At 49.0% G+C, this 24,431-nt stretch overlaps 7 protein-coding genes and 2 long non-coding RNA genes across 11 annotated transcripts; 5 read left to right on the plus strand and 4 right to left on the minus strand.

Moving 5' to 3' along the window:
* Positions 1–153: 153 nt before the first annotated feature.
* LOC126320429 (uncharacterized) lies at positions 154–2,257 on the minus strand. The gene is made up of 4 exons (XR_007558095.1): positions 775–2,257; positions 606–658; positions 354–439; positions 154–232 (listed from the first exon to the last, which is right to left on the minus strand). It is a non-coding gene; the product is annotated as an uncharacterized LOC126320429 (long non-coding RNA).
* Positions 2,258–2,362: 105 nt separating this feature from the next.
* On the plus strand, positions 2,363–4,682 carry LOC126320430 (apoptosis-inducing factor 1, mitochondrial-like). The gene is made up of 2 exons (XM_049993915.1): positions 2,363–2,601; positions 2,738–4,682. The coding sequence occupies exons 1-2, from the start codon at positions 2,401–2,403 to the stop codon at positions 4,589–4,591; spliced, it is 2,055 nt and encodes a 684-aa protein (XP_049849872.1). The 5' UTR covers positions 2,363–2,400; the 3' UTR covers positions 4,592–4,682.
* A 38-nt stretch (positions 4,683–4,720) lies between these two features.
* Positions 4,721–7,713, plus strand: LOC126320397 (uncharacterized). Its single transcript, XM_049993858.1, has 3 exons — positions 4,721–4,911; positions 5,132–5,265; positions 5,416–7,713. Exons 1-3 carry the CDS (start codon positions 4,770–4,772, stop codon positions 6,550–6,552), a joined length of 1,413 nt encoding a protein of 470 aa, XP_049849815.1. The 5' UTR covers positions 4,721–4,769; the 3' UTR covers positions 6,553–7,713.
* Positions 7,709–9,481, minus strand: LOC126320396 (uncharacterized). Its single transcript, XM_049993856.1, has one exon. The coding sequence runs from the start codon at positions 9,451–9,453 to the stop codon at positions 7,750–7,752; it is 1,704 nt and encodes a 567-aa protein (XP_049849813.1). The 5' UTR covers positions 9,454–9,481; the 3' UTR covers positions 7,709–7,749.
* A 498-nt stretch (positions 9,482–9,979) lies between these two features.
* On the minus strand, positions 9,980–17,949 carry LOC126320441 (dynamin-like protein C). The gene is made up of 7 exons (XM_049993932.1): positions 17,716–17,949; positions 17,430–17,578; positions 16,402–17,289; positions 13,757–16,204; positions 13,276–13,645; positions 12,601–13,117; positions 9,980–12,533 (listed from the first exon to the last, which is right to left on the minus strand). The coding sequence occupies exons 2-4, from the start codon at positions 17,503–17,505 to the stop codon at positions 14,004–14,006; spliced, it is 3,165 nt and encodes a 1,054-aa protein (XP_049849889.1). The 5' UTR covers positions 17,506–17,578; positions 17,716–17,949; the 3' UTR covers positions 9,980–12,533; positions 12,601–13,117; positions 13,276–13,645; positions 13,757–14,003.
* Positions 10,105–12,455, plus strand: LOC126320442 (uncharacterized). 2 transcript variants are annotated; one of them, XM_049993933.1, is made up of 4 exons: positions 10,105–10,193; positions 10,309–10,377; positions 10,477–10,757; positions 10,893–12,455. In XM_049993933.1, exons 1-4 carry the CDS (start codon positions 10,130–10,132, stop codon positions 12,453–12,455), a joined length of 1,977 nt encoding a protein of 658 aa, XP_049849890.1. In that variant the 5' UTR covers positions 10,105–10,129. The 2 variants fall into 2 exon arrangements, with proteins under 2 accessions (XP_049849890.1, XP_049849891.1); XM_049993934.1 differs by lacking the exon at positions 10,105–10,193 and having other exon boundaries at positions 10,293–10,377.
* An 815-nt stretch (positions 17,950–18,764) lies between the features above and the next one.
* On the plus strand, positions 18,765–20,835 carry LOC126320445 (uncharacterized). 2 transcript variants are annotated; one of them, XR_007558097.1, is made up of 4 exons: positions 18,765–19,793; positions 19,970–20,059; positions 20,169–20,289; positions 20,354–20,835. It is a non-coding gene; the product is annotated as an uncharacterized LOC126320445 (long non-coding RNA). The 2 variants fall into 2 exon arrangements; XR_007558096.1 differs by having other exon boundaries at positions 19,970–20,289; positions 20,354–20,832.
* Positions 20,836–23,887, plus strand: LOC126320443 (WD repeat-containing protein 89 homolog). The gene is made up of 2 exons (XM_049993935.1): positions 20,836–21,277; positions 21,360–23,887. Exons 1-2 carry the CDS (start codon positions 21,010–21,012, stop codon positions 22,088–22,090), a joined length of 999 nt encoding a protein of 332 aa, XP_049849892.1. The 5' UTR covers positions 20,836–21,009; the 3' UTR covers positions 22,091–23,887.
* LOC126320444 (cysteine and histidine-rich domain-containing protein 1-like) lies at positions 22,423–23,412 on the minus strand. Its single transcript, XM_049993936.1, has one exon. It carries the CDS (start codon positions 23,410–23,412, stop codon positions 22,423–22,425), a length of 990 nt encoding a protein of 329 aa, XP_049849893.1.
* Positions 23,888–24,431: the final 544 nt, after the last annotated feature.

Genomic DNA, 24,431 nt, shown 5'->3' on the forward strand with positions numbered 1-24,431 from the left:
ACCTTAAGAGCCAAGCTCCAGTCCACGCTAGGCGTCCTCTTCCTCTTCTCCATCTTCTCGCGCGGCCCTCTGCCTCTTCTTAGACCTTTTGATCTCTGCGTGCGTCTTGTGTTCTTCCAATGACTTGCTCAGCTTCTCCACAAAATACTTGAATTCCAATTCGTCCAGAGCGCCGAAAACGTGATTCGGAGATACTGTTTGGCGATTCATGCTTTTGCAAAAATCATGCGCGCTTTCACGTTGCAAGCATACATCAAACCCTCCTCACAAAGGCAGAGCGACGCGTATCGTACAAAAAATTCAGTTAATTGGTGACACCGCTGGTCCTGTCTCGACAAAAAAATTTACTCTACCATGATGCGAGATATTGAATAAACGTCTTGGCTGCTCTTGAATAGGCTAGCTTAGCGTCTTTTGCTATCACAATTCCTTCTGGGAGCTTTTTTTACAAGTGTCAGTACCACCGATATCATGTTCCGCCGCACTCTACCCCTCCCTCAGCGAATCATTCGGTCGACGACCTAACGAAACTCGCGCCGGAACAAAGTTCCCCTGTTTGCGCCCAATCGTCCCCTCTTCACGCGAAAGTTCAACCCATAACGTACGACGTTCTTCACGATTTTGATGACTACCGCCTTCGGGATATCGCAGGAGTTATCTTCCATGTCATAAAGGATGCGACCATTAAAAAAACTGTTACAAACCTCGCGCGCAAAAACAAACATATCTCTGCCTGTCCCTGTTCGCAAAAACCAATACCAACAAACCGCGTACCGCCCTCGACAAAATTTCAAGATTTTGTATCCGGATGCCTGCAAAGCCTCCCGCCCCCTCCTCCCGAAGGCCTTCCAATTTCATGCGGCCGAGAAGCTCTGAGGGCATTTCTGTTCCCAGCTCTTTTTTTTTGTCACGTGTCACGAGGTCTGACCAAAAGATTTGTTCCTTTCTCTATGCAAACCTCCACGGACCCCGGCCAACCCCGCGGCACGTCTTCGCCCTTCGTCACCCCGGCTTCTCTTGCCAGAACTTCAGAAGACACGGCGTTTGTGAAAACAGACGCCGAGTCTCAGCAAGCAATCTGGAACAAGTTCAAGTCGTGGTGCCTTGAGTCGCCTCCCTTGAGTTCAGAGGAAACCACGCGTCTTCCGAAAGACTACATATGCGTGAATTGCCACATTCCTTTTTACCTGCAACAGGGTGCCACGTAACAAGCTCTTCCAACTTGTCTTGTCACGCTTCCGCTCCTTTCTTAACGCTCTTTTATGCACGCGCTTTCTTCTCTAGATGCGGGCTCTTGGCCCTAAAAATGGCGGCTCAGGTCCGTACTTTGCACCTCTTCTGGTCCCGAGCGAAGTGAGCCTTAACACGACTAGTTCTCTGTCGACGGTTACGTACACAAAAATTTGTACAGTTTATTTTGCCCGATAGTTGCAAGTCGTTGAGCGCGCTCCTGGAGACGGCTCGGGGGTTGGGAGTGAGTCGCACCGGCGAAATGTTCAGCGGAGAGGACATGGTTCGCCTGGCGCGGGCCTGCTACCCGGGACTCGAGGCCGCTTGCTGGAACAAGCCCTGGAATTCTGAATTTTTGAACAAGCTTATTCGATCCGTCCAACGCGGACGGCCTGTTATGGTGCCATACGACACCGACAAAAACCACCAGCCTTGTCTAAATAATGGGAGGACTGCCCACTGGGGCCTGATCACGGGCTTCATTCTTCCCTTCTCGCCAGAAAAAGCGAGTGGCCACTTCGACAAAAAATCGACCTTTTCTGATCGCCTCGGAAACCTTCATTACCAGCTACCACCGGTCGCTCAACTTTCTTTAGAAGTCGTTGAAGAGGAGCTTTTGGTCATCGCTCAGCAATCGAAATCAAGGCACCAAACCATATGGCCGTTTTCTCTTCTAAAGGCCTCTAACCGCAACTTGGTCCGATCCAAGCCGCTGAAGCTAGACGGCTCGCTCACTAGCGAATTTACACTCGAAAACCTGCGAGAAAATGCCGTCTTCTTGTGGCCCGCGAGCCTATAGTCTCAAGTAAAAAAAAATTGCGATTTTATTAAGTTCTTGGCTCCAGTCCTCAAAGTGACGTCTGGCGCGGTCGCCGCTTTTTCTACGTCAATTCGATTTGTCGCCGCGTAGAGGAATGATCGAGCCCAGACTCTGCGTTCGCAAAAGCGGAGCTTGAAAACACAGCGGCTTCGCGTCTGAAGTGTATAGTGTGTATCAAGACAAGAAGACGCCACCCCCATTTCTCACCGAAAATTTTTGCACACGTTCTCACATTCTGTGCGTGTCTGTCTCTCCTATTTTGCCGAATTTTACTGTCGGTCGAAATTTTTTTTTTTTTTATTCAATAAATACAGTTTTTTCTCCTCCCTCTGACGACGCGGTGATAGAACATGCTCGGCCCGGTTCTGCTGAAGTCTTGTCGGGCGGGTCCGAGGTCTTCGAAGAAAGTTCTAAATGAGCGCCGAACGTCTATTCGTTTCGCGCGTACCAACGCCTCTGCGCCGCGAGTCAATTATTCTACTGAAGTCGAGAGGCGCTCAAGGCCCAGCCGCCTGTGGCCTATAGCGTGCGGCTTAGCTGTCCCCGCCGCCGTATGTCCCTCGCTCCCCCTTTCGACACGTCTCTCTCGCTGAGAGGCGCGGAGGGACCAGACGGACTCGCGGGGCTCCCGAAAGCGAGTTATTTCCACTGACGGCCTTTTTCTTTTCCTGTCTCTCGATTTGTCAGGCTTATGTGCTCTATTCCAAGGCGTCCGACTCAGCGAATGAGAACCAAAGCGAAAGACCGCAAACGAGCCAGGGACAGAGCGAGCCGGACGAACCAAACGGCCGGGCGGTTCAGACGGCCGATCCTCGTGCCGTTCAGCGCGATCTGGACCACGCTGAAACCGACGGTCCGAAAGAAAATCAGGCCCTCGCGGAACCGGCAGAAGATTCAGAGGGAAACACGCAAACCACCGCCATTGAGGACGATTCGAAGAAGCGCCCGCCCTCGACCGCACTGCGGTCTCGGAGCGCGAGCAGCGATTCTGAGGACGCCCAGCTTGACAACGAGAGCGACAATCTATTGCTGAGGTCCCCGGACGCATCGAACGAGGGCTCTGCTTCTCAAGCCGACATGGACTCCTCACCGGATGCCGACGTCCCCAACATCCGAGAAGTCCCCTACGTGATCGTCGGGTGCGGGGCCGCCGGTTTCAACGCGATGAAGGAAATTCTCTACAACGAGCCAGACGCTCAAATTCTGATAATTAGCGACGAGTCTCGCGCTCCCTACGAGCGCCTGCCTCTCTCCAAGGAGCTCTGGTGGCAGCCCAACCCGGAAAAAGCCAGGCGACTGGAGTACATCAACTGGAAGAACCAAGAATCTAGAATCGAATACCATCCAGAAAAATACTACGAAGAAAGCAAAAACATCCAACTCCTCAAAAACACAGCCGTCACCGACTTGAATGCGAGCGGACACGTGATCACGCTAGAAGACGGGAGCATGATAAGGTACAAGAAGTGCCTCCTCGCCGTAGGCGCGTCCCCGAACGAACTAAATGTTCCCTATCCGAAAGATTCGCCGTCCGTCACAACTTTTCGCGACGCGAGTGATTTCTTGAATCTCTATGAAGTTGTTGCAAATCCAGAAACTAAACACCTGACCATCGTCGGAGGCGGGTGGCTGGGCACCGAGCTCGCGTCGTCGATTGCCATGATAGGTCGATACAACCTCGGCAATCAGCAACTGGAGGTCGCCCAAGTAGTTCGAGACTCCGGGGTGCTGTCCAAGTACTTGCCAAGTTATTTTTCCGAGTATTTGACGCGCAGGCTCGAAAATTCTGGCGTGAACGTTTTGACCAACGTCGAGGTTCGCTCCATAGAGGCGACCTCCTCTTCTTCTCCGAAGCTCCGCGTTCGGCTGAGCGACTCCAGGGTTTTGGAGACCGACCACGTGGTCGTGGCGATTGGCGTTTCTCCGAGAACTCAACTGGCGAAGCAAGCGTACTTGGAACTGGACGACAAAAACAAGGGAATCGTCGTCAATTCGGAGCTCGCTGCCAGGTCGGACCTGTACGTCGCCGGGGACGCCGCGTCCTATTTCGACCCTGTCTTGGGCAGGCGCCGCGTGGAACACTATGACCACGCCGAAATCAGCGGGAAACTGGCCGGGCACAACATGGTCGGCAACTGCCGCACTTACCTCTACCAGCCCATGTTTTGGGGGAGCATTGGAGACGCCGGGTTCGAAACGGTGGGAAAAATCGATTCAAAACTCCAAACCGTCAGCGTTTGGCAAAAAGGACCCGACTCGTCTCCAGGAGACAACGTGAATTCTTGGGTTCCACTCCAGTCGGACACCGCCACTGCTCTCTCTCAATCCTCCACGGAGTACTTCGATCAAAACGAGTACAAACGCGGTGTCATCTACTACATAGAAGACTCAAAAGTAGTCGGCGTCTTCATGTACAACGTCCACGGAAAGATAGAACAGGCCCGACGAGCCGTCGTCTTCCCTCGCGAATTCGACGACCTAGACCGCGTCAAAACGCAGATATATCTCGGACGAGAAACCGAGCAAGAAGAGCAAATCTGAAAAAAAAAGAGAAAAGGCCTCCAAGAGACGTTCCAAGCCGTCCGCGCCCCCGTCTTCCTCGACGGAATGTAGTCCCTCAGGACAACAAAAATTTTTTTTTTTTTTTTTATGGACGGGTTTGTCATAGTTCGTTTGGCCCCTTTCGACCCGCCGACCTCGCGCTTCCGGACCGCAATACATGTCCGAAAACTGGGACCCTCCCACCCCGCAGAGCCATACTATCGAGGAGCAGTTCATCCTTCGGGTGCCCTTGGACGTGGCGAAGAGCATTCGAAAAAAGCTGAGGAACAAGGATGCCACCGCGATCAGCTTCGTGATGAGTACGTCCGCGATGGCGTTCGACCGCGCCGTTCGAAGTCGCTCGCGCGTGCCGCGGGTGTTCTCGGTGAAAGCTGTCGTCTCTACAGTTTTTTTTTTTTTTTTTATAGCGCATCGGCGCTGGCCAACGGAAGCGGGGGCGCGTACACGGAGGCTATTCGGACCGGAGCCGTAACCGCTGACCTTTTAACGAAACGCACGGAAATTCGGCGAATCTCTCAGAGAACGAGCGATATGGAATTTTTTATTGCGGAGACAAGGAATACAAGCTCACGTTGGTCGACTTGCCTTGCTACATGGAGTCGCATAAGACCATCGACAAGCGAATTTACTACAAGAGTGCAGACGTCGGACAGGTACTTATTTTTCGCGCCTACGAATCGAAGAGAGCGCCAAGGTCGGCCCCTCGCGTTCTCAGTCGCTGCGGTTTTTCTCCCGTCAAAGAGCGGCGCGCGCCTCCGCACACTCTGACTTTTCGCAAACGCAACGCACTCTCCTCTTTCTAGATGTTGTTGGTGGAAGATTCCGGACCGCCCTCGAAGAACGCCCCGTTCATCATGCCCTCCACCTGGTGTCTGGACAGCGGCATAACGCCCCCCGCGCGACACATTCGAGAGAGGAAGTGGTGGAGGCTTCCCAAGTACAGTCCGGTCGAGATCGCGCGCGTCATGGAAGACGTGACTTGCGTGTGCAAAAAGCAAGACGTTCAAGAGCATATTGAACTCATACAGATCACACAAGAGGACATAGACGCTTTATCGAAATTATCGGAAACTCCAAAAGCCGGTGCCGAAACCGAGCACCCTGCTTCTTCCTCTCTCACGCCCTCAACGACCCCCACTCCTAGAGCGGCTCTGCCTGCCAAGTCCTCGTTGTCCCAAACGAAGTCGTTTTCGCCCTACACCCCTTCGTCGTCTCCGGCCCCAGCGGCCCAAAAGGCCGCCGCTCATCAGTCGTCGCCCTCGTCAATGCTCATTCACAAGGGCGGCCTCCGCTTCTCTATCAAGCTCAACCCGTCCAACGCGGACGCCGCCCACGCCTCGCCTCTCACCGCCAATCCCGTTTCAAGCGCTGAAGCCGCGCCCCCCTTGCCGTCTTCTGAGACCCAGTCTCCTCTTCCGCCCGAACGAGCTCAGCCTCCTGCCACCCCCTCGCCGGAACCATCGCCGACCAGCCCGTCCAGCGAGTCCACCACCAAATCACCCACGGAAACCCTCCAAGAACCCCTACCGACACCTGTTCCCAAAGGCGACTTCTCGCGTCCGTCGGCTCCACCCTCCCTCGACGCCCCTCACCCCGCCCAAATCGCGTCTCCTCTCACCCGGTCTCCGCCGCCCCCTCGTCCCCCCTCCCCTCCCCTCATCGACGCTTCCTCGGACTACCCTCAACCCTCCAACCACGCCGCCGACGTGGAGTCCTCCAACGAGTACCAAGCGCTCCTCTCCTCCAGACAGAAGCTCGTCACCGAAGTGACGAACCTCGAGAAGAGAAAGGAAGAGCTCATCAGACGCAAGAGCCACGAATCCAACCGAATCATGAGAAAGAGAACCGAAGACGAAATCAAAAAAATACAAGACTCTATCGAAAACAACAACGCACAGATCCAGGTACTCACCTCACAAATGAAGAAGCTTCTGGAATGACCACCTCTACACACGTCTCTCCGAAACGGCCAGCACCCCCGCGCCCACCAAGGCCCAGCCAACGCACTCCTCCGCCTCTCGACCTTCCTCCTTGCGCGAAAGGCGCGCCCGAAAACCGCACGTCCTCCCCGCCTTCCAAAAAAAAAAAAAAAGAAAAAAAAGAAAAAAAAAACGGCGCCCCGCATCGCGCGCGTGGCGGCCGACCCACTTCTCGCACACATCACCCGATGCCCCCTCCCCTCAGACGCCGTTCTGCCCCCAGCGCGCCCGGACCGCGGCTACCGCCGTCGTCGAGCACTCGACTCCTCCCCCCTTTTTCTGGGAGGGGGAGCAGCCGGACGTCCCCGAACGCCCGATAGGAGAGCGGCAAAGCGGGGGCCACCCGTTCTCCGCGCCAGTGCGGCCCCGCATGCCGGAATCTCCGGCGAAGCAGAGCGCCGGTGGACCACGCGCCCCTCTTGGTCCTGTGTCTCTGAAGAATCCGACGGTTACCAGGTGTCGAAACGTGCGCAGACGGAAAAATTGTTGTACGCACGTCGCTTTCACGCGCGCCGTGGGCGCCTCTCCGCTCCTGGGCGCGCCGGGCGTTCGTGCCCCCCCTCCCCTCGACCGGGGCGCCTCGCGTCCTGCCCGCGTTTGGCGCGATAACCGAAGAGAGAGAGAAGAACGTGGACGAGATGCGCGGCTCCTCCTCTCGACTGACTGCGCCGCAAGTGTCGCGACGAGAGGGCCGCGCGTGGAGGCCTTGCGCGGCTGGGGTGAACGGGAGCGGTCGCGGAGACGCAGGGACCGCGCGCCCCTTTTGGCGGGGGGTTGTACGCGCACATTGTGTATCTATTCTTGACATGTAGTTTTTTTTTTTTTTTAATACGTGTTATGACGTGTGGGACCGGCGCCCAAGCGTAGAAGCGGCCACCAGTTTGGCCGTTATGGAGAAAGGAAGGTCGCGGACACGACGGGTTCTCGCCGCGCCGGTGTGGGTTAGCGCGCGCGGCCGCAACGGACGGGCGTTGGGACGGCGTTCGCGCGGAAGAGATCGGCCATTTTGGTCGGCGACGAGACGGGGCGGAAGTCGGCGCGCGGGGAAGGTGCCGTGTCTTGGCCGCGCTCGTTGTCGCGCTGCTCTACTCCCCCCTCTCTCGTGCGCACCTTTTTTTTTTTTTTTTTTTTGCGAGGCCGCGCAGCGGCTGCCAAATTCTAAGCGGTGTGTTCTTCGAAGTAGCGCTTGATGCTGTCGTAGTCTTGGACCTTGTCCAAGACGCTGGTCGGCGCGTACACGACGACGGTCGGGGGCGTCGAGAGAATGCGTTGTACGCAGGTGCGGATGTCCGAGGGGGTGATGGTGTCGATCATTTTAGAGAGTTCGCCGGGGGTGATTCGCTTACCGAAGATCATGACGTGTCTGCCTATGTCGTCGTGAAGTACGTTGAGGGTTTCCAGGTTGTAGAAGATGCTGGTTTTGGTCTGGTTTTTCGCCCGGCTGACTTCTTCTTCGGTGAGGTGTGTGGAGATACGGGTGAGTTGGTCGCACAGGATGTCCAGGAAGGCGCTCGTGTGGCGAACAGAGCAGGACCCGGTGATGCCGAAGATGCCGGTGTCGATGTAGGACGAGATGAACGCCTCGCAAGATTCCACCCACCCGTAGCGGTTGATTACGTTCGTGTTCAGGCGCGTGTACATGCCTTTTCCGGGTCCGCCGGCGCTGAAGGACATGCCCCCGCCCATGAGCATGCTGAGCGTGTAGGTGACGAAGAATTGCGGGTCGTTGAGTCCGCAACACTCGAAGGCGACGGAAACGTGCGCGTGTTCGAGTTTTTCCGAGTCGTCGGCGGGAGGGACGAGGCGCATTCCCCCAACGTAGGAGGAGGGCGTTTCGGACAGATCCGGCGGAGACTCTGGATTTTTCGGGATCGGGGAGAAATGTTTCGAGGCGAGTTCGACGAACTGTTCGTGGTCGACGCTGGCGCCGGCTAGGACCATTCTGGGGCCGATGAAGTAGTTTTTCAGGTATTTTCGTATCACTTGGGGCGTGATGGAAGCCAGCTGTTCGTCCGGGACGATGAGGCTGCGAGCGAGCGGGGAACCCGCGTACGCCACCTCATGGAGGACCTCTGGAAGATAGGCGGCCGGGTGCCGTCGGTTGTTTTGCATGTCTTCTTGGAGGCGCTTTACTTGCAAGGACAGGTCTTCTTCGGTTATTTTTGGTCGGAGGATGGTGTTGGCGAGCATGGAAAGCATGGGGTCCAACAGTTCTCGGAGGACTTCGGCGCTGTAAACCATGCACTCCCTCGAGCTCGAAGTGGTGACGTGAACGCCCATGTTTTCCAGCGCGCCGACCACTTCCGCGGCGGTGTGCTCGAGTGTGGAACGGAAGGACAGGCGCTCCAACAGGACGCAGGTTCCGTAGGTCGTCGAGTCCTCGTAGCGGGTGCCGGCTTTGACGTACAGGCCAATGGCCGACATTTGGGAGCGAGTTTCTTGACTAGCGACGGTCAGCCCGTTGTCGAGTCTCGAGATGCGCGTGACTCCGGAAGCGGGCGTCGCGGCAGGAGGCGCGCAGATCGGCGCGGACAGGACCTCCCGGAGGTAGGACGGGGGGAAGTACAGTGAATCCGGGTGGTCTCTCGGCATGGTCGCGTGGCGGCATTTGCGAGGGTCCTTGGGTGTGAAGACGGTCGTTTTTTTCGCATTTTTGTCGAGCAAGTTCAGCGAAAAGTTAAACAGAGGCCTAGCGGGCGCGCGAGCCCCCCCCAGGCAGGGAGAAGGCGAGAAGCTGCGCGCGGGCGAAGGGGGGACGCGAGGGCGGGACGCGCCGTGCGCGCCGCACGCACCGCGGCGAGGCGGAGAGGACCGAGAAGTGGCGCGAAAATGGCGGCCAAATGCTAGAAAATTCGACGGCATAGACCAGCCGAGTGCAAAGAAGTGCGATGACGACGCGCGTTTTTTCGCGCAGAGAGGATCAAAGCCTCTTTTTTTTTTTTTTTTTTTTTTCACATGCATTGGCGAGGTACGTGTGTACGTGGCAGGGGCAGGAGCCACGAGTAGCGCGCGCGCACGCCGCGGCGTAAGCGCAGAAAGACGCGAACGGCAGCGCGACGCGCCCCTCAACCGCAGAGCTCGTGCATCAGAGCGCCGAGAGGGAGGCGGCGAGTGAGAGCCTGGAATTCATGCCGCCGCCGTCAAAAAATATATTTTCGTCAGAACACACACAAAAATTCGCACTTGCCCTGTTTATACAACTAGCTGCACGACGGCAGACGTCAGACAGCCGTCGCACGGAGAAAAACAGCTCGGGCACTCGGCGCACCACATACAAGCGGAGGGTACGAAATGAGCACTACTGTGACACGTGTCTAAAACAGATCCATTGTGCCTAAAAATGGAGCGCAGTTCTCTTGTAGCATGACCAAGCCTATAATTAATATGGTTAAGTTGTGCTATGTAAAGTAAGGTTAGCTCCTGAAAACGTCATTTTGAGCACCTGTCCCCCCCTACATCAGATTATCTAACGAGTTTAGGGATACAATTCTTCGATCACTGATCGAGTGCATTGATTGACTGATATTGAGTTCTGAACATGAATCTTTCTCGGTCCTCGACGCTCGTAGGCCTGTTGGCGTATGTGCTAATGGCATGTGTTTGTACGTGTGCGGGGTGGCGTATCCCGCTGGCCCCGGTGCGAGCGGAGAGCGTGACAGACCGGGCACTGACGTCGATTTGACCCCTTCTCGAACCCGCGTATGGGGGAACCTTTAGGCATGGCGGCGGACGTCACAAGGAGCTCGTACGAATGTGCCGGAAGTACTCTGACTCAGTCGCTGATGGGTACGTGAGCGAGCGCACGAGCGGGGGCCGTTCGCGCTCGAGGAGAGACAAAGAGCCCAGCAGAGAGTGTTTCCTGGTCCCTCACCAATTCCACTCAAGTCAACTACGCGTTCACGTACACGATATACAGGCCGAACACCAGCGTGACATACAGGACGATGAGTACAGAAGACGCGATCAACAAGGTGAGGAACGGTGAGATAGATTGCGCCATGACAGAGCACTTCGTCAAGGACTCAGAAGACATCACGCAGGTGGCGAGCTTCCTAGTGCCGTTGTCGGTGATCTACAATCCCCCGAGAGAGTCCAACAAAAAAAGCAGCGTGTCCATGGTCTTGAACTTGACGATCGAGGACGTCGCCAAGATTTTCATGCGTAATGTGCGCACACATCTCTGTTGTGTTATATGTTATGTGTAGCCGTGTGTAGCAGTGTACCCACCGAAAAAGCAAGACAGATGTGCTCTCTGCGCCCAGGGAGCACCAAACACTGACTGCGCGTTCTTTCAAATACAGATCACCAAGTGGTCCTACTTCTTGCCGGAATACGGCGACGACGGCCTCGAAGACGCAGACATCAGATTGATAATCAGAACGGATAATTGTTCTGAGAACTACTACCTGACGTCGGCCTTCAGCAAGGTGGGCGTGTGGAGTGAGAAGTTTGGAACCGAGCCGAGGTACACCTTCCCGCAAGAACTGTACGAAAATGGCGGGAGCCTCATCATCAAGACAGAGTATTACAACGGCATAGACTCGACCGTCCTGACGGTCCCCGGATCGATTTCTTATACGGGTTTCGCCGCAACTCTGGAGCTGAGAGAGTTCACTCACTTCGTCAACTTGCGGGACGGCGCCGGCTCCGAGGAGTTCCTCGAGGGCTCAAGCTCCAACTACACGGCGCTGATGGACTCCATCAACGACTACAGCTTTTTCGAAGAACACACGGACTTCGCCTTGTACAACCTCGCTGGAACGTGGCCAATAGGGGGCGTCATCTTCACCGTCTTCTCGAAATACACCGAACCGCTCAGCACTTGCAGCGGACGAAGGGAGCTGATGTTATTCTGGAATTGGGTCTACAGCGAGGCCAAAACGCGATCCTACCTTGACCTGCTGGGCATCACGAAAATGAAAGACTCAATCAACGACGACGTACTCGAGCTGATACGAAACAACGTCACGTGCTCCAACGGGCTTCCAGCGGCAGGACTCCTTCCCCGAGAACAACACACGCCTCGCGGAGCATTTCTCGCCGGATTTCTGATCACGCTAATCCTCGGCGTCATTTCACTAGGAGTCGTAGTCGCATACGTCGCCAAGGAATTCAGGTCAATTCCACTCCCCGCAATCGTGTTCATCATATTTCTACTCCTGGGCGCCACGTCGAACCTCGTATCCCTGGTTTTCTACTACAAAATACCCACAAGCATGTGGATTTGTCAAGCGAGAGTCTGGCTGAGCAGGCTCGGACTCAGTTTCATGTTCACGGCCGTATTCGTTCGAGCGTTCCAGATTCGAGCCATTCACGCCATCGGCCGAAAATCAAGGATCCTCACGACCAAAAAAAGCAAGGCTAAAGGAATCATAAACATGGCCCTGTCCTTCTCGGGATTAATCGGGCTAGAACTGCTCATCATGATCCTCTGGTCGGCCATAGACCCTTTCCATCCAAAAATGGACAAAATCGAAGAAGTCGGAAGAACCTTCGAATACTTCTGCACCTCCGACTACCAACTCGCCTGGAGTCTCATCAACCTCGCCTACTTGTGTCTACTCCTCTCCTTCGGTCTTTACGTCGTCTACAACACCTGGGACATGAAATACCTGGTCTTGGAAAGCAAGTGGATGGCTATCTGCATCTACAACGCCGCATTCATTCTCATCCTCGTCGCGACCACAGAAATGAGCATTTACAACCTAAACGACGACATGGTCTTCTGGATAGAGTCTCTCGGTGTCGGATTCGTGACCATACTCACTTTGCTCGCCCTCTACCTCCCCAAACTATTCAGGTCCAGGCTAACCAATCACGACTCGGAGAGCGAAGAAGGGAGCTTCAACTCCGCTGGAACGTAGGCCTTTTTTCACCGCCTCGAGCGCCTACCCATTCCAGTCGCATGTGCCGCAAATACATCTTTAACGCATGCGCAACGCCTGAATACCGAATAAAATTCGTATTAACCTAACATAGCACTACTATTATGTCAGATTTTTTACGTACTTCCACTTGTGTAGAATTTGATAGCAAGTGCCCCCGCTAGACGCAACTCCAATGCGTCTCTATTGCATGTGCGTGCAATCTGAGAAATCGGCCATTCGCGGACGCTTCTTCGATGAAAGGCCGAGTCACAAAACAGCAAACTAGATTTAGGTAAATTTCTTGTACATAATTAGAAATGCTTTGCAAATTCCTAAATGGCTCAACTATGTTCCCTCAACTATCAATGCTTCACGAAGCACTCGCACTAGTTCAGGATGTGGTTGAAATCGTTGAAGGGGCTGCACTATAAGGACAAGACAGGAAAGTTGGTACGGCGCTTTTTATTATCTCTGAAAAAACCGGGTACAACAGAAGCAGGCTAAAACGTGCCAAAATCGACGCGGCGACTGTCAGGCCCCGTTGAGCGGTAGCTTTACGCTTTGTGTTCTCGAAGAAAATTCCGTTTGAACATTTCCAAAATGAGTTTTGACGGCGCTCGTTCAAGAATTGAGGAATCAGATCCACGTGTTTTTTTCACCTGCGGCATTTAAGTTAGTCCGAAATAGAAAGAGGGCAATCGCGATAGCCGTGTTTTGAAAGTTCTGAAATTGAAGGGGACGAACATGTTACAAAAGGACTCAAGAACTCGATTTTGAGCCGGCCTCATCCGGTCGTTTAGACCGCATTATTGCGTACAGAATTGAATCCTCGGGGGGCTGAGCTTTGAAATCTATGAGCTCATCCTCAATGGAGATAGAAGGCTCCATAATCTGCGAGACAGATTGAAGAGATCTTTGAGTAGAAGACTCAGGACTGAGAAAGGCGAGGGCTTGTCTCATGCGGAGATGGAACTCACTGACAGAGTGAATATCCATGCACCGTATCAAGGAGTAGCTGAGTAGACCAGATACACCAAGACAAAGTGCTGTACCACCACCCAGGGCCTTTAGGGCTAAACGAAGGGCGTCAACAGGTATAGGCTGCTCACGAACATGCTTTGGACGTGAATGGTGATACCCTGTGCAGAATCCGATACCCAGACCTATAATACCTAAGGCAGCAAAGACTGTATTGGGACGGTCAAAATAATAAAAAAAGCAAACGAGATGATAAACAAATTTCAATTTTTGTTATAGGAAAACTGTTGTACACAAGATAAAAAATGGTACAAACATACATGGTTTTCCGGCCGTATAGATGAAGCGTTGAACAATCAAGTCGCTTTGTTGCTTAATATAGTTCCACTCACTTTCACGCATCTCCTCGCTCATTTCTGTTTCATCTGCTATCCATCTTTGAAGACCCAAAACGCCCGATTGCATCGTCTGTTCGTGTGAGCTATCGTAATTTGAATCCATCGCCGAGACATGCCCCTGTTTCACGGAAGCATACAACACCGGTTTGACACATAATGATTTTTTTTTTTAAAAATTCATAGACATCATTCCATCGGATGTCAGCTTCAGATGGCTCAACAGTTTTTCAAAATTTTTGCGGCTTGCTTGAATTTTCTCTAGTTGATGCGAAAGCGTTAGGTGACGTTGCTTCAATAAATCTGCACCCAAATTGAAAAGGCTTTCGAACTTGGCATCGGAGAGACTCGAGAAATGATCCATGAGTTTGGGAAGGATCTGACTAAACATGGGCTCTAGTAAAAAGGCGTTTAAATTGGCACGTGCGTGTTTGACAAAGAAAAAACGAATGCCAGCAAACAGCTTTGCAGCCATTTCCAAGGTTAGCTGGTACTGACTGTCTGTCATTTCACGGTAGCAAAAAGAGCTCGGAGGATTCGAGCGAGTATCCACTATGTTACTGAAACGCGGCGGGGTCATCATCATTTTGCAGACGCGTTCTTTGGTTTCTGATGGAGAAGGATTCAAATAATTATAGTCTTTCGTCAGTTCCTGCACGCCCGACATCAGATCCCAGTCGACAATGATCGTTAATTTGTTAATGTCAGATCGCATCAGTTGCTCACACTTTTGTATCAACGTTGAGAGGAATTGATCGTAGACCATACGAACTTCGCGTTTGAAGTCTGGATAGTCGCCTAAGACACGAAGGCTATCCAGAACATCGTCTTGCTCGTTGATGACAACGTTGAAAGTGATATCAAACATTCGAGACAAGATGTAATTGGCGCGACGCAAGACAACTTGGACAATTGGGAAAAGAGCCATCTTGGATTTGGCACGTGCAATGTCGCTCGCTGCATCTATGGTATTAGGCATATTATGGTTCTTGCTCATACCAAGAGCTGATGCCACTTCGTCTATCGACGCTATGGGCAGCTCTAGTGAATGCGTAACGAACTCAAATTCAACAAGCAGACGGTTAAATTGAGCGCCTCCATAAAGCGAAAGATGGCTGTTGGGAATTTCAAACTCGACTTTTTCTTCGACCGTGACTTCAGTGTTTGGCAAATTCGATGCAGCTATGGCAGAACACTCCTGTGCTGTACCATTTCTAGATGATATATCGGCACATATAGCGGAAGACTCCATGTGACGATTAGCTTCCGATGCAGATGGTGATTTGGAAACATCTAGATTTTCCCAATGAATCTTACTAGAGGGCCACGTCAAAATAGAAGAACACATTTTTTCTTGGCGCAAGGTCTGGCCGTAGAACTCTGGATTTCCTACCACACTTCCATGCAAGAGCTTGTCAATCAAATTCGAGAAACGCTGAATAAAATGCCAAATACGCCGCCTGTGTTTATCTATGTCGGCATCTTCCAGCTCCCTTTCCACAGCCAACATTTCCGATTTGGTCTTTTCAATAATCAGGTCCAGTTTACTCAACGTCGGCGCGAGGCTAGACAAATATCTAGAATATACAAGCTTCTCGAGGTGTGCTTTTAGATAGAACATACCAATTTGCCGCTCGAAATACTCTTCGTCAAATCCGACAGTAAGGAGAGTTCGAAGGTCCTGAAGATAGCACTCGCGCATCTCAGCTTTAAATTGAGCTGGACTCAAATTCCGACGAACGGGCATCGAAATGAAAAAGGGGCGTTTAGATTGTGGCAGACCCTCGCCTCGAAGGTACTTATTGGCACTGGCAGAATCTCGAAGTTCCTTGACGCGGTTGTCAAATTTTGTGTTAACGATCAAGGTCCTCTCAAAGTCTGGATCAATTCGTGAAATAAGGGGACGAGAAGCGGTGTTAACCCATTCTACAGTAGATTGATCTAAACAGATGATAATCCGATGCTTTGGAGATGCAATGCGCATGACTATATCTTCAATGTCTGAGCGCAAGGTCTCGCTGCCTCCAAGGCGAAATCCAGGAGTATCAAATATTGTTAAATTGGCACAACTTTTGTAACGAACTCGAAGTATGATTGGCACATCGCTGACGCGATCGTTCAGACTTCCTGCCTTAGAATTTGTTCGACGCATAATTTCAGCACTTAACTCGGATGTTGGCGTCTCCTGGTCTTCGAATGCATCTTCCGTTGGAGACAGAAGTGCCAACTCTTCTTTGCGAAACTTACAGCAGGGTTCATGGTGTTCTGGATCGTTGATCATTTGAATAATAAGGGGACGCCTCGTTCCAATGCTTGTGTCTACCACATTGAATTGAAAACCAAGCAAGCCCTCGATAAAGCTACTTTTGCCATCTAAAAAGAAGAATAGAGTACATAAGCATAAAACACATAATAAAATACATAGGCTGCACTTAAAAGAACTATTACAAAAACACGCGCATCATATGGAATCATATACACGATGAAAGCAGGGAAATAAGAGTTTTGAACGAATTGCTCTCGACTCTCGCATCTCCGCCCGTACAGAACAAATATTTAACGAAACGTACCAGATTGCATGCCAACGACGACAATTTCCGGGGTACTGAACTCAATGTTGAAATCGGCCGAGAGACCTTGAAGATCGTTGAATAATGAATAAATTTCAGAATTGGCATTTTCAGATCTAGACTCCAGTTGATCGATTTTACGCCGCGCAATTTCGAGCTTTTTAGCAATCTTGAACTCCTTTTCTTCATAAGAGTCTGTATCGGTCATATTGGCCGACTCCCTGTCTCGCTTGCGACCGTTGGCTTGATCTGCGGCAATGTACATATCAATTGCTGTTGGATATACATTGTCAGTCATCGTTGAGTTATGTTTGACTTCTTCTCCGCGTGTTGGAACGGCGAATACCGGCGGATTGGACATGTCTGCCTGCAGAAATTGAGAAGGTGATTGATGGTACACAGAAAATGAATCTGAGTACTGTCTCTGGTGAGACGAAGGATGATAGACATTCGGCTGATACTGATTCTCAGAAGAAGGCGGTGGAGGTTCTTGATATTGAAAAGGTGGTACGTGTAGTGAAGGTGGTTGTGTATGCTTATTTACGGGTAACCGTTGATTTTCAGAAGTATTTGTGGCATTTTGAGCCAATAATTGAACATTGTCTAGCGAGCTTGAAGTTGACGAATTGCTCACTGAATTGTTGCTATATGGCAGGTTTTGCTGTCGATAAAACTGTTGCAGTAGCTTGTCAACAGTCGTCCCTAGATTAGGGTCTGGAGCTCCAGAAAATGTTTGATTTTTAAAAGGCAAATCGTTTTTTTTATCAGCTGGAGTATGTGAAGAAGAGATGCTAGATGAAGTTCCTGACAACGTCCCATGACGGTCGAGCTGGATATTTTGGCGCCGAACAAGCTCAGCGGCCTTTTGTTTTCTAGCATCGAGAGAGACTAGCATGTAACAGAAAAAATGAGTTCAATAGTCAATTTAACTAATAAAATATATTTGTGCTCTGTCTGCGGCTTCGCCTCATGAAAGACTCGCACAAAGTCACCTTTCAAAGTACTGATACCCTAATGGGTTGACATACGCAAATCAATAGTGGATTTTTCTGAGCTGTCAATATGATTAGTTAGGCTGGAGTTCGAAACTGTCGTCGCGCTCATGTCAAAGAGCAGCAATATAATACTCGAATTCGGACAATAAGGAATTGAAATGCTTACTCTATCCTAGCCAAACCTTATTAAACAAATATGAATAATAGTCAGAAGGTCTAAATTGATTTATTGTCAATTCAGAAACAAAAGAGTGAAGGGTAAATTTTAAAAAACTGGCTTTTTGACAGCTATTTTTTTTTCAGTCCACAACATATGTACTATCACCAATAGATCCTTCTGTAGTCTAGAATACCCGCATCTTGTATAAATGTGTACTTCAAAAAAATACCAGATTAGAATTGGTCTAGTGCGTAATGTATTCGTAGTAAGCAGAACCAGAAATTGTTCTTTTTATTCACAAGAGGAATGAAACCGTAAAGATGTATCCATCCCAAATTCATATCCTCTAACATACGAGGAAGTCTCGATAACAAAGTGGTTTTCGCAAAATCTCAATTATGTAAGCAACGCTGTACTTTACAGCAAACTCTTGCGTTTTTAAATATACCTGCTGAATTTACCGTTCATTAACTGTCAAATTAACCAGAAGCAAAATTTCAGAAATCAAAGTTGTGGATCGCAGTTAGATAAATTTGAGAACAGAATTTTAATTTGACAAGCAAGGGAAGGTACAGTGTTTAACACTTCATAAGGATTAGTCGATGAACTTAAATACATCTATAGAATTGATGAAAAGTGCGACCCACGTAGACACTTAGAACACTCGATATTGCTCCAAGGGATCATTATAATCTAGTAGATTGGGAAGGCAGATAAAATGTACACGAAATTAACAGTTTCTAATGGTGATAATGAGAGTATAGACGAGGAAAACCCCATCAAGTTTAGGAATCTCTGTTAAGGCAAAAAAATCTCGTACTGACTAACCCAGTTAATTTATTAACAGAAAGTGCGTATTTTCGACGAGTAAACTAGCGGAGACGGCGAGCTTCGCGTTCAGATTCCATTAAATGTAGAATATCACCTTCTCGAACTGGTCCCTTGACATTACGAATAATAGCTCTTCGAACAGAACGTAAATAAGATGAACACGAGATTTTTAGAACAAAATATTATACGTACCGAGTTGTATCGTCGAGGAACTCAACTTTGACCTGTGTAACCACCCCACGTGAACCAGTGCGGCCTAAAATCTTAACAACACGTCCTTTCTTTGGCTCATCCTGTAAAACACAAATATTATTACGAAGAGGCATTGGTAAGACGATTCGTGGCATTTCTTTATGACTATGAAAGTACGTGCCATTGTGAAATTGACCTTCAACCATTCAAATTTACAAGAACACAAAGAAATTAGCAAAAAGGTTAAATTCAGGGACGAAATAAGAGCTGTCGATACGAAGCTTAAACAAAGGATAAAAGCTTCGTCCTTAATGATTTTTTTGGCCGGTAGACAATCGAAACAGGATGCAAACAGAAAAACCATTACAGTCTTTCTACCGATAAGCGGGTACTCGCTTGAAGACACATCATAGTATCTAGGGTGGATTTCAAACGAATTGAGTTGGGCTAAGAACGTACAATAACAAAAAATGTTAAGAAACACACTGGCCGAATTAATATCTAAAATATTTAAAATGGCAAAAATATTTACGGTCTTCGGCACAGGAGTTTATTATTGCTATCGTATTAAATAGTTATATATAGTGGGCCGTTTGGTAATATACACAAGAGATAGCCAAACAGTCAGCTGAAAAGGTCAAGTTCATGTCTCTTGAATACATTTTTTACCGAATAACTCTTGTCTCTTCCATGAAATACGGGGTTTTTCATGCAATGAGCCATAGTTTGTGTCCGCAAATTGCTAGCCGACTCTTCCTCTCATGAATGAGAGAGTAATCCCCTTTCGGAGATTGTAGATAAAAGAAGATTGACATTAAACCTTAAAAAGGGACATGGATGTGGATTTCAAATTCGACGGGTGTGACGGAAAAATAGACGACATGGAATATTTTGAGAAAAGGATAAAGGATAATGTGGCAAAAGATATTTTAGCTGTAGAAAAAAAAGATACTTTTTCCATTATTGACCATACTGCTCTATATCCTGTTCTGAAGGGAAACGGCTGTTCTCAACATGATAGGCCAAATTTACCAAGGCCTTTTTCCCTGCTTTAGATCGAGGGCTAAACTGCCTTCTATTGAAAACTCGCGAGGCATAAAATTCTCACTTATTACTACTCGGCCGACAACTTCTTGCCTAGGAATAGGACTTCAGCACCGCAATTATGCTCTTATAAGATACACTGACGTGGCTGTGAAACCAGCTTATGATAAGTATGTAATTGAAATCTACACAACAGACGATAGTTTGTAGTGAGACCAATTTTCAAAGTGTAAAAGACACGCGTCCATCATAAAGGCGTTCTCTTTACTCAGAGAGAGATTCGATGGAGGAAGTGCCTATACAAGGAGCATGTATAAACTAAACAGAGTTGTCACCATAACTTCAGAGAGCCGGTACATACAATTATTGCATCTTTGCGACAGTCAATGGAAAATAAAGGGAAGTCCTATTGTAGGGAACTTCGTAAAAGAGGACTGTAAGTCGGCTGTCATTTTGCTGCTATGGAGGGCATTGGGATACGTGTGTTAAAAACTAAGTAAGCTTTTGTCGATGGCAGTTATGGTAACCAGTCAATTTGAGCATAGAATACCTGCCGTTTTAAATCGTGGAAGGAACAAACCATATTTGTTGGAAGTTCGTTCCAGTCAGATTTGGAGTATTATGAATGCTTATAATTCTCGGTTTTTAGGTCGACGGTATTTGATGGTACGCGAAGTGTAGCACTTTTTTTTCGCACACATTTCGGTATACCTGACGCCGAGAAATATAGAAAATTAAGGACACAGATGAAGTTTATGAAGTATTTCCTCAGTACCTAGATGTCGAGGTATTTGGGTACTACCCTAAGGGGGTGACGTTTGCCCTTTGGCACCCAAGTAAGGCGACAGGACGCATGTGCCGAGACATATCCACGACAAGTATTTCCCCAACGATGACGATTGGCCATCTCTGGAACAAATCGCCAAAGCAAAGAAAGAGGGGACATACGTGTACAGGAGATACCTCAAGTCGGATGAAGATGGTGATTTCGATGATGAATAGGAGGAATAGAGGAGGCGGCTTGAGGTTTGACATTTTGGGGTACACGGTGGCATCTGGGTGTCTAGTACGCAAGATTAGTGAATATGTTTCGCGATGTTTGTTTGGTGGCGCATGTCATTTTTTTTCTTGCGAGGAAGCGCAAAAAGAGATTCATGTAGTGTGTATGTAAAAATAAACTGTGTATCATCAGCGTTGGTCGTTGTACGATTTACAAAGCAGTTTTTTTTGAAAACAGGCTAATTTAATCTTGCCGTAGCTTGCTAAAGGAAACCATGTCGAGGATACCGATGGTTCGATGTCACACGGTTTTGTGCGGCTTCCCGGCTAAGGGATACGCGAACGTTGGACAGGACATACATTGTCAAATCGGCGGGGAATCTGAAGATGATTTTTTTTGATCCTAAGGTGTATGCATTCCACGTAGAAGGTCACCATGCTAGTGAGGTGGTAGCTGTCTCTACGTCGAACCGCCAGGTAAAGATATACAACGTTAACTCTGCCGCGTTGGTAGGAGAGCTGAATGGCCATGCGGCAGCGATTACGGGGATTAAGTGCGACAGAAAAAATCCCAACATTGTGGTTTCAAGCTCGGAAGATAAAACAATTAAGGTTTGGGATATCAGAAGTAGCCAGATGATTGTCGAATACCAAGGTACGTTTTCGCTACTCAACAAAAACCGACTTTGAGATGGGGATTCGTGGGCATCTAGACTTATCAAGGTTTGAATTTGCAGGAACGGATCCCTTTTACAGCTGTTTGATTGAAGAGAATTATGTAATCGGAGGAAGTAAGGGCGAGATTTCAGTGTGGGCATTAGACAGTCAGCGCAAACTTTTTTGTTACAAAGATTTTCACAAGGAGGAAGTGACACAATTGGAAGTCAGCCCAGCTGAGCCAAGCACGCTCTATTCAGGGGGATACGATGGACTCTTTTTAATGAGCGATTTGAACGAGAGAAATGAAGATGACGCGCTGATAAACGTGATAAACCTAAATACAAGTATTCAGCGAATGGGGATATTTGGGTTGAACAATGAATTTGTATACGTTTTATCGCCTACTGAGCAGCTTCAAATATGGAACGTGGAAAGCAATACATTGGTGGTTGATTATGGATTTGAGTTTCGGGACACGCTGTCGAGTTTGTGTAATGAGCAAATTGATTATATGATTGGCTGCGACTACAATGTAATGGAGGATGAACTGTTGCTGTTCGCTGGGAGTTTTTCTGGACAGGTCTTCATTTTCCGCATTCAAGGCGATCTGGTCACGTATTTGGGGAAATGGCAGGAGCACGAGGCTGTCGTTCGAGATGTGTATTGTTCTTTAGACAGAAGGTTTGCAGTCAGTGTAGGCGAGGACAGTAAAATTGTTTTTTGGGGGGGACAAGAGCGGCGGCCATCGATGAAAGGACTGAAGTCTGTTCGGCACGCGAATCCAGCATCCAGAAAAAGTCCGTATTAGTGGAGGGCGGCTTTGACTATTTTTGGATTTAGGGCTTGGATACACAATTATTCGAAATGTTTATTTGGAAAACGCATTACGGATGGTGAGTCGAGTCTTCTCTAACGCAGTGACAACGCAAACGTTTGAACCATGGAAGACTTTGCTTGTGTTGAATCCGGCGAACAGAAAGGGATGAACAAATGAGAAGCTCAAAGTCGATCTTATAATTGGCATGAGCTGCTTTGCGTAACAAGACGATGATAAACTGCTCGAGATAAGCCGAGGTGCTGTACCCTTTCTCTTTGCAGAGAGCTAAACTTAAGCACATTGTACATGTACACTTTTTTTTTTTAATTCGTCGAAATAGGTTCTTCAGATTCTAGCTTGGTCCAGGGGCCTGGGTGGCATTTTTTCATTTTAATCTCTAATTTGGTTGGAAGCCATTCATGTGTGCACGCTTCCGGGACAATTTGCGAGAACAGCGGTATAAAGGCTGAATATGTTTTGCCGTTTAAAAACTGAATGTCGATTTTTACGGATTGGGTACAATAGGTGACAGAAGACGACTTAGGGTTCATGTTCTTGCCGTATACGCATACGCACATTTGGTCTCCTAACTGGTAGTAGTCACGGCGGCACTCAACAAAGTTTGGGTCTGTCGGTGCACCAGACTTCAAAAATTTGTGACGTCCAGTTTTGCATCCTGGTATTTTCAAAAACTCTTCAAATTCCCCGGCGCGGGGTCTGCAACAGCTCCAGTACTTGCTGCCTTCGTAGAAAACAGCGATTCCGGGATGGTAGACGCAAGGCTCCGTGCGAGAGGAATCGCCCGAAAATACAGCCGAACAAAAAGAGTGTAGACACTTAGCTCCAGGCTCGATAACTGCATCCAAGGGGTCGTCTGGCTCTTCGATAATTTCAACCTGTTGCTTCGCAGTCGACGACTCGTTTTGAAATGTGGGTTTTGAACTACGTGCGGCCGTGTTAGAAGGTGACACGGCCGAAGCCGCCTCGGTAGCAGCGGGTAATGCGGATTGAGAGGTAATATCAGAAGACTTTAAAGGACAATCAGAGGACGGTTGCTGCGCTTGTGACAAATTTGTACCGTTTGTTTTTGTACGATGAAAACCGACAGTACAGCCAGCAATGCGCAAGAACTCATCGAAATCGTCAGATTTTGAATCACAACAAGGCCATCTCTTAATAGTTTCATGAAAAATAGGTGCCATAGGATGGTATCGACATGCTTTGTCGCTGTTGGTTCCTTCCGTGAAGGTGCTTCCGCAGCCATGGTTGACGCATTTTTTAGTTTCCGATAGCGGGCTGCTGTCGGTGCGCATGATGCAGACATCACTCCCCTCCTCTACCAAGTCGAATAGGCAACAATCAGGAGGATATCGCCTCGATCTCAACGAACGCTCGTTAGTCCCACCCCAATCGATTAATAAGAAGAAATGCTATGGTGTACGTTTTTGTATATCCATCAATGCGAAACTTCGCAAAAAAGGGGCTAAACATACGATTTAGAAGGTGCTAAAAACGTATTTTCCGGAGTTAAATCCAGCTTTTGGTCAGAGGGCGTAGATTGCGCCGACGTCTTACTAACGTGTTGCTTGTAAGCCGTCAAAAATTCCTGGACAAACCATGGCAGGGCAGAGAAATCATGGCGAAGATGGGTAAGCACCACCCGACGGTCATGTGTGTACTTGAAAAAAGAATTATGCTCATGAATAAAGAGGAAAGAAACTTACCTCAATGATTGACTTTATAGTATGGCGCTTAGAGATAAGCACCTTGGCGGTAAATTCATCTCGATACCAAACGTATATCTTTTTGAGTTCCTTATTCATGATATGTATTAAGTTTACAGGTCAAAAAAAAATAAAATACTTCTGTGCTGACAAAAAAAAATATGCGCATATATGTATCAAATCTCTCAATATTCTTAAGCTCCTAAAATTTAATAACATGCTTCATTGAATTAGGATGCGTCTGTACTATGCAGGACATGCTCACTCTATGTGGTGCAGGGAACCATGTCTTCAGTCTCTGTTCAATTTTCTAGCTAAAAAAATTGCACTAGAGCCTTGACGCTTTATCTCTTGCACGCACTGCTTTCTACTGGCCAGTGAGGTAGTCTGAAGGCAAATCACACGACTGTCTCTGTAAATTCCTCGCGCTACCAGCACCGCATGCAGATGACAGGTCTAAAAATATTGGCTTTGACAGACCACAACAGGTTGGGTTTCAAAGCTTCGGAAAATTAGAAATGTACAGTCGTTTGATTTCGGGTATTGGTATTTAGGTGCTAGCGTGAATCACGACGTCATGTTTATGAAGTTGTACTGTAGCCCGGTGG

This window comes from Schistocerca gregaria, unplaced genomic scaffold (assembly GCF_023897955.1).
Source record: "Schistocerca gregaria isolate iqSchGreg1 unplaced genomic scaffold, iqSchGreg1.2 ptg000720l, whole genome shotgun sequence".
Classification (NCBI taxonomy): domain Eukaryota; kingdom Metazoa; phylum Arthropoda; class Insecta; order Orthoptera; family Acrididae; genus Schistocerca; species Schistocerca gregaria.

What these genes read in the sequence shown, in the direction of transcription:
- LOC126320444 (XM_049993936.1), bottom strand. Translation starts at nt 23,412, where the DNA reads ATGCGCACCGACAGCAGCCCGCTATCGGAAACTAAAAAATGCGTCAAC.
- LOC126320397 (XM_049993858.1), top strand. Translation starts at nt 4,770, where the DNA reads ATGTCCGAAAACTGGGACCCTCCCACCCCGCAGAGCCATACTATCGAG. An exon ending in CGCGATCAGCTTCGTGATGA is followed by an intron (nt 4,912 to 5,131) that starts GTACGTCCGCGA and finishes CGAATCTCTCAG; the next exon opens with AGAACGAGCGATATGGAATT. An exon ending in AGAGTGCAGACGTCGGACAG is followed by an intron (nt 5,266 to 5,415) that starts GTACTTATTTTT and finishes TCCTCTTTCTAG; the next exon opens with ATGTTGTTGGTGGAAGATTC.
- LOC126320442 (XM_049993933.1), top strand. Translation starts at nt 10,130, where the DNA reads ATGAATCTTTCTCGGTCCTCGACGCTCGTAGGCCTGTTGGCGTATGTG. An exon ending in TCTGACTCAGTCGCTGATGG is followed by an intron (nt 10,378 to 10,476) that starts GTACGTGAGCGA and finishes ATTCCACTCAAG; the next exon opens with TCAACTACGCGTTCACGTAC. An exon ending in CCAAGATTTTCATGCGTAAT is followed by an intron (nt 10,758 to 10,892) that starts GTGCGCACACAT and finishes TTTCAAATACAG; the next exon opens with ATCACCAAGTGGTCCTACTT.
- LOC126320430 (XM_049993915.1), top strand. Translation starts at nt 2,401, where the DNA reads ATGCTCGGCCCGGTTCTGCTGAAGTCTTGTCGGGCGGGTCCGAGGTCT. An exon ending in GCTTAGCTGTCCCCGCCGCC is followed by an intron (nt 2,602 to 2,737) that starts GTATGTCCCTCG and finishes TCGATTTGTCAG; the next exon opens with GCTTATGTGCTCTATTCCAA.
- LOC126320396 (XM_049993856.1), bottom strand. Translation starts at nt 9,453, where the DNA reads ATGCCGTCGAATTTTCTAGCATTTGGCCGCCATTTTCGCGCCACTTCT.
- LOC126320441 (XM_049993932.1), bottom strand. Translation starts at nt 17,505, where the DNA reads ATGAGCGCGACGACAGTTTCGAACTCCAGCCTAACTAATCATATTGAC. An exon ending in AAAATCCACTATTGATTTGC is followed by an intron (nt 17,290 to 17,429) that starts GTATGTCAACCC and finishes GTTACATGCTAG; the next exon opens with TCTCTCTCGATGCTAGAAAA. An exon ending in CGTCGTTGGCATGCAATCTG is followed by an intron (nt 16,205 to 16,401) that starts GTACGTTTCGTT and finishes TCTTCTTTTTAG; the next exon opens with ATGGCAAAAGTAGCTTTATC.
- LOC126320443 (XM_049993935.1), top strand. Translation starts at nt 21,010, where the DNA reads ATGATTTTTTTTGATCCTAAGGTGTATGCATTCCACGTAGAAGGTCAC. An exon ending in GATGATTGTCGAATACCAAG is followed by an intron (nt 21,278 to 21,359) that starts GTACGTTTTCGC and finishes TTGAATTTGCAG; the next exon opens with GAACGGATCCCTTTTACAGC.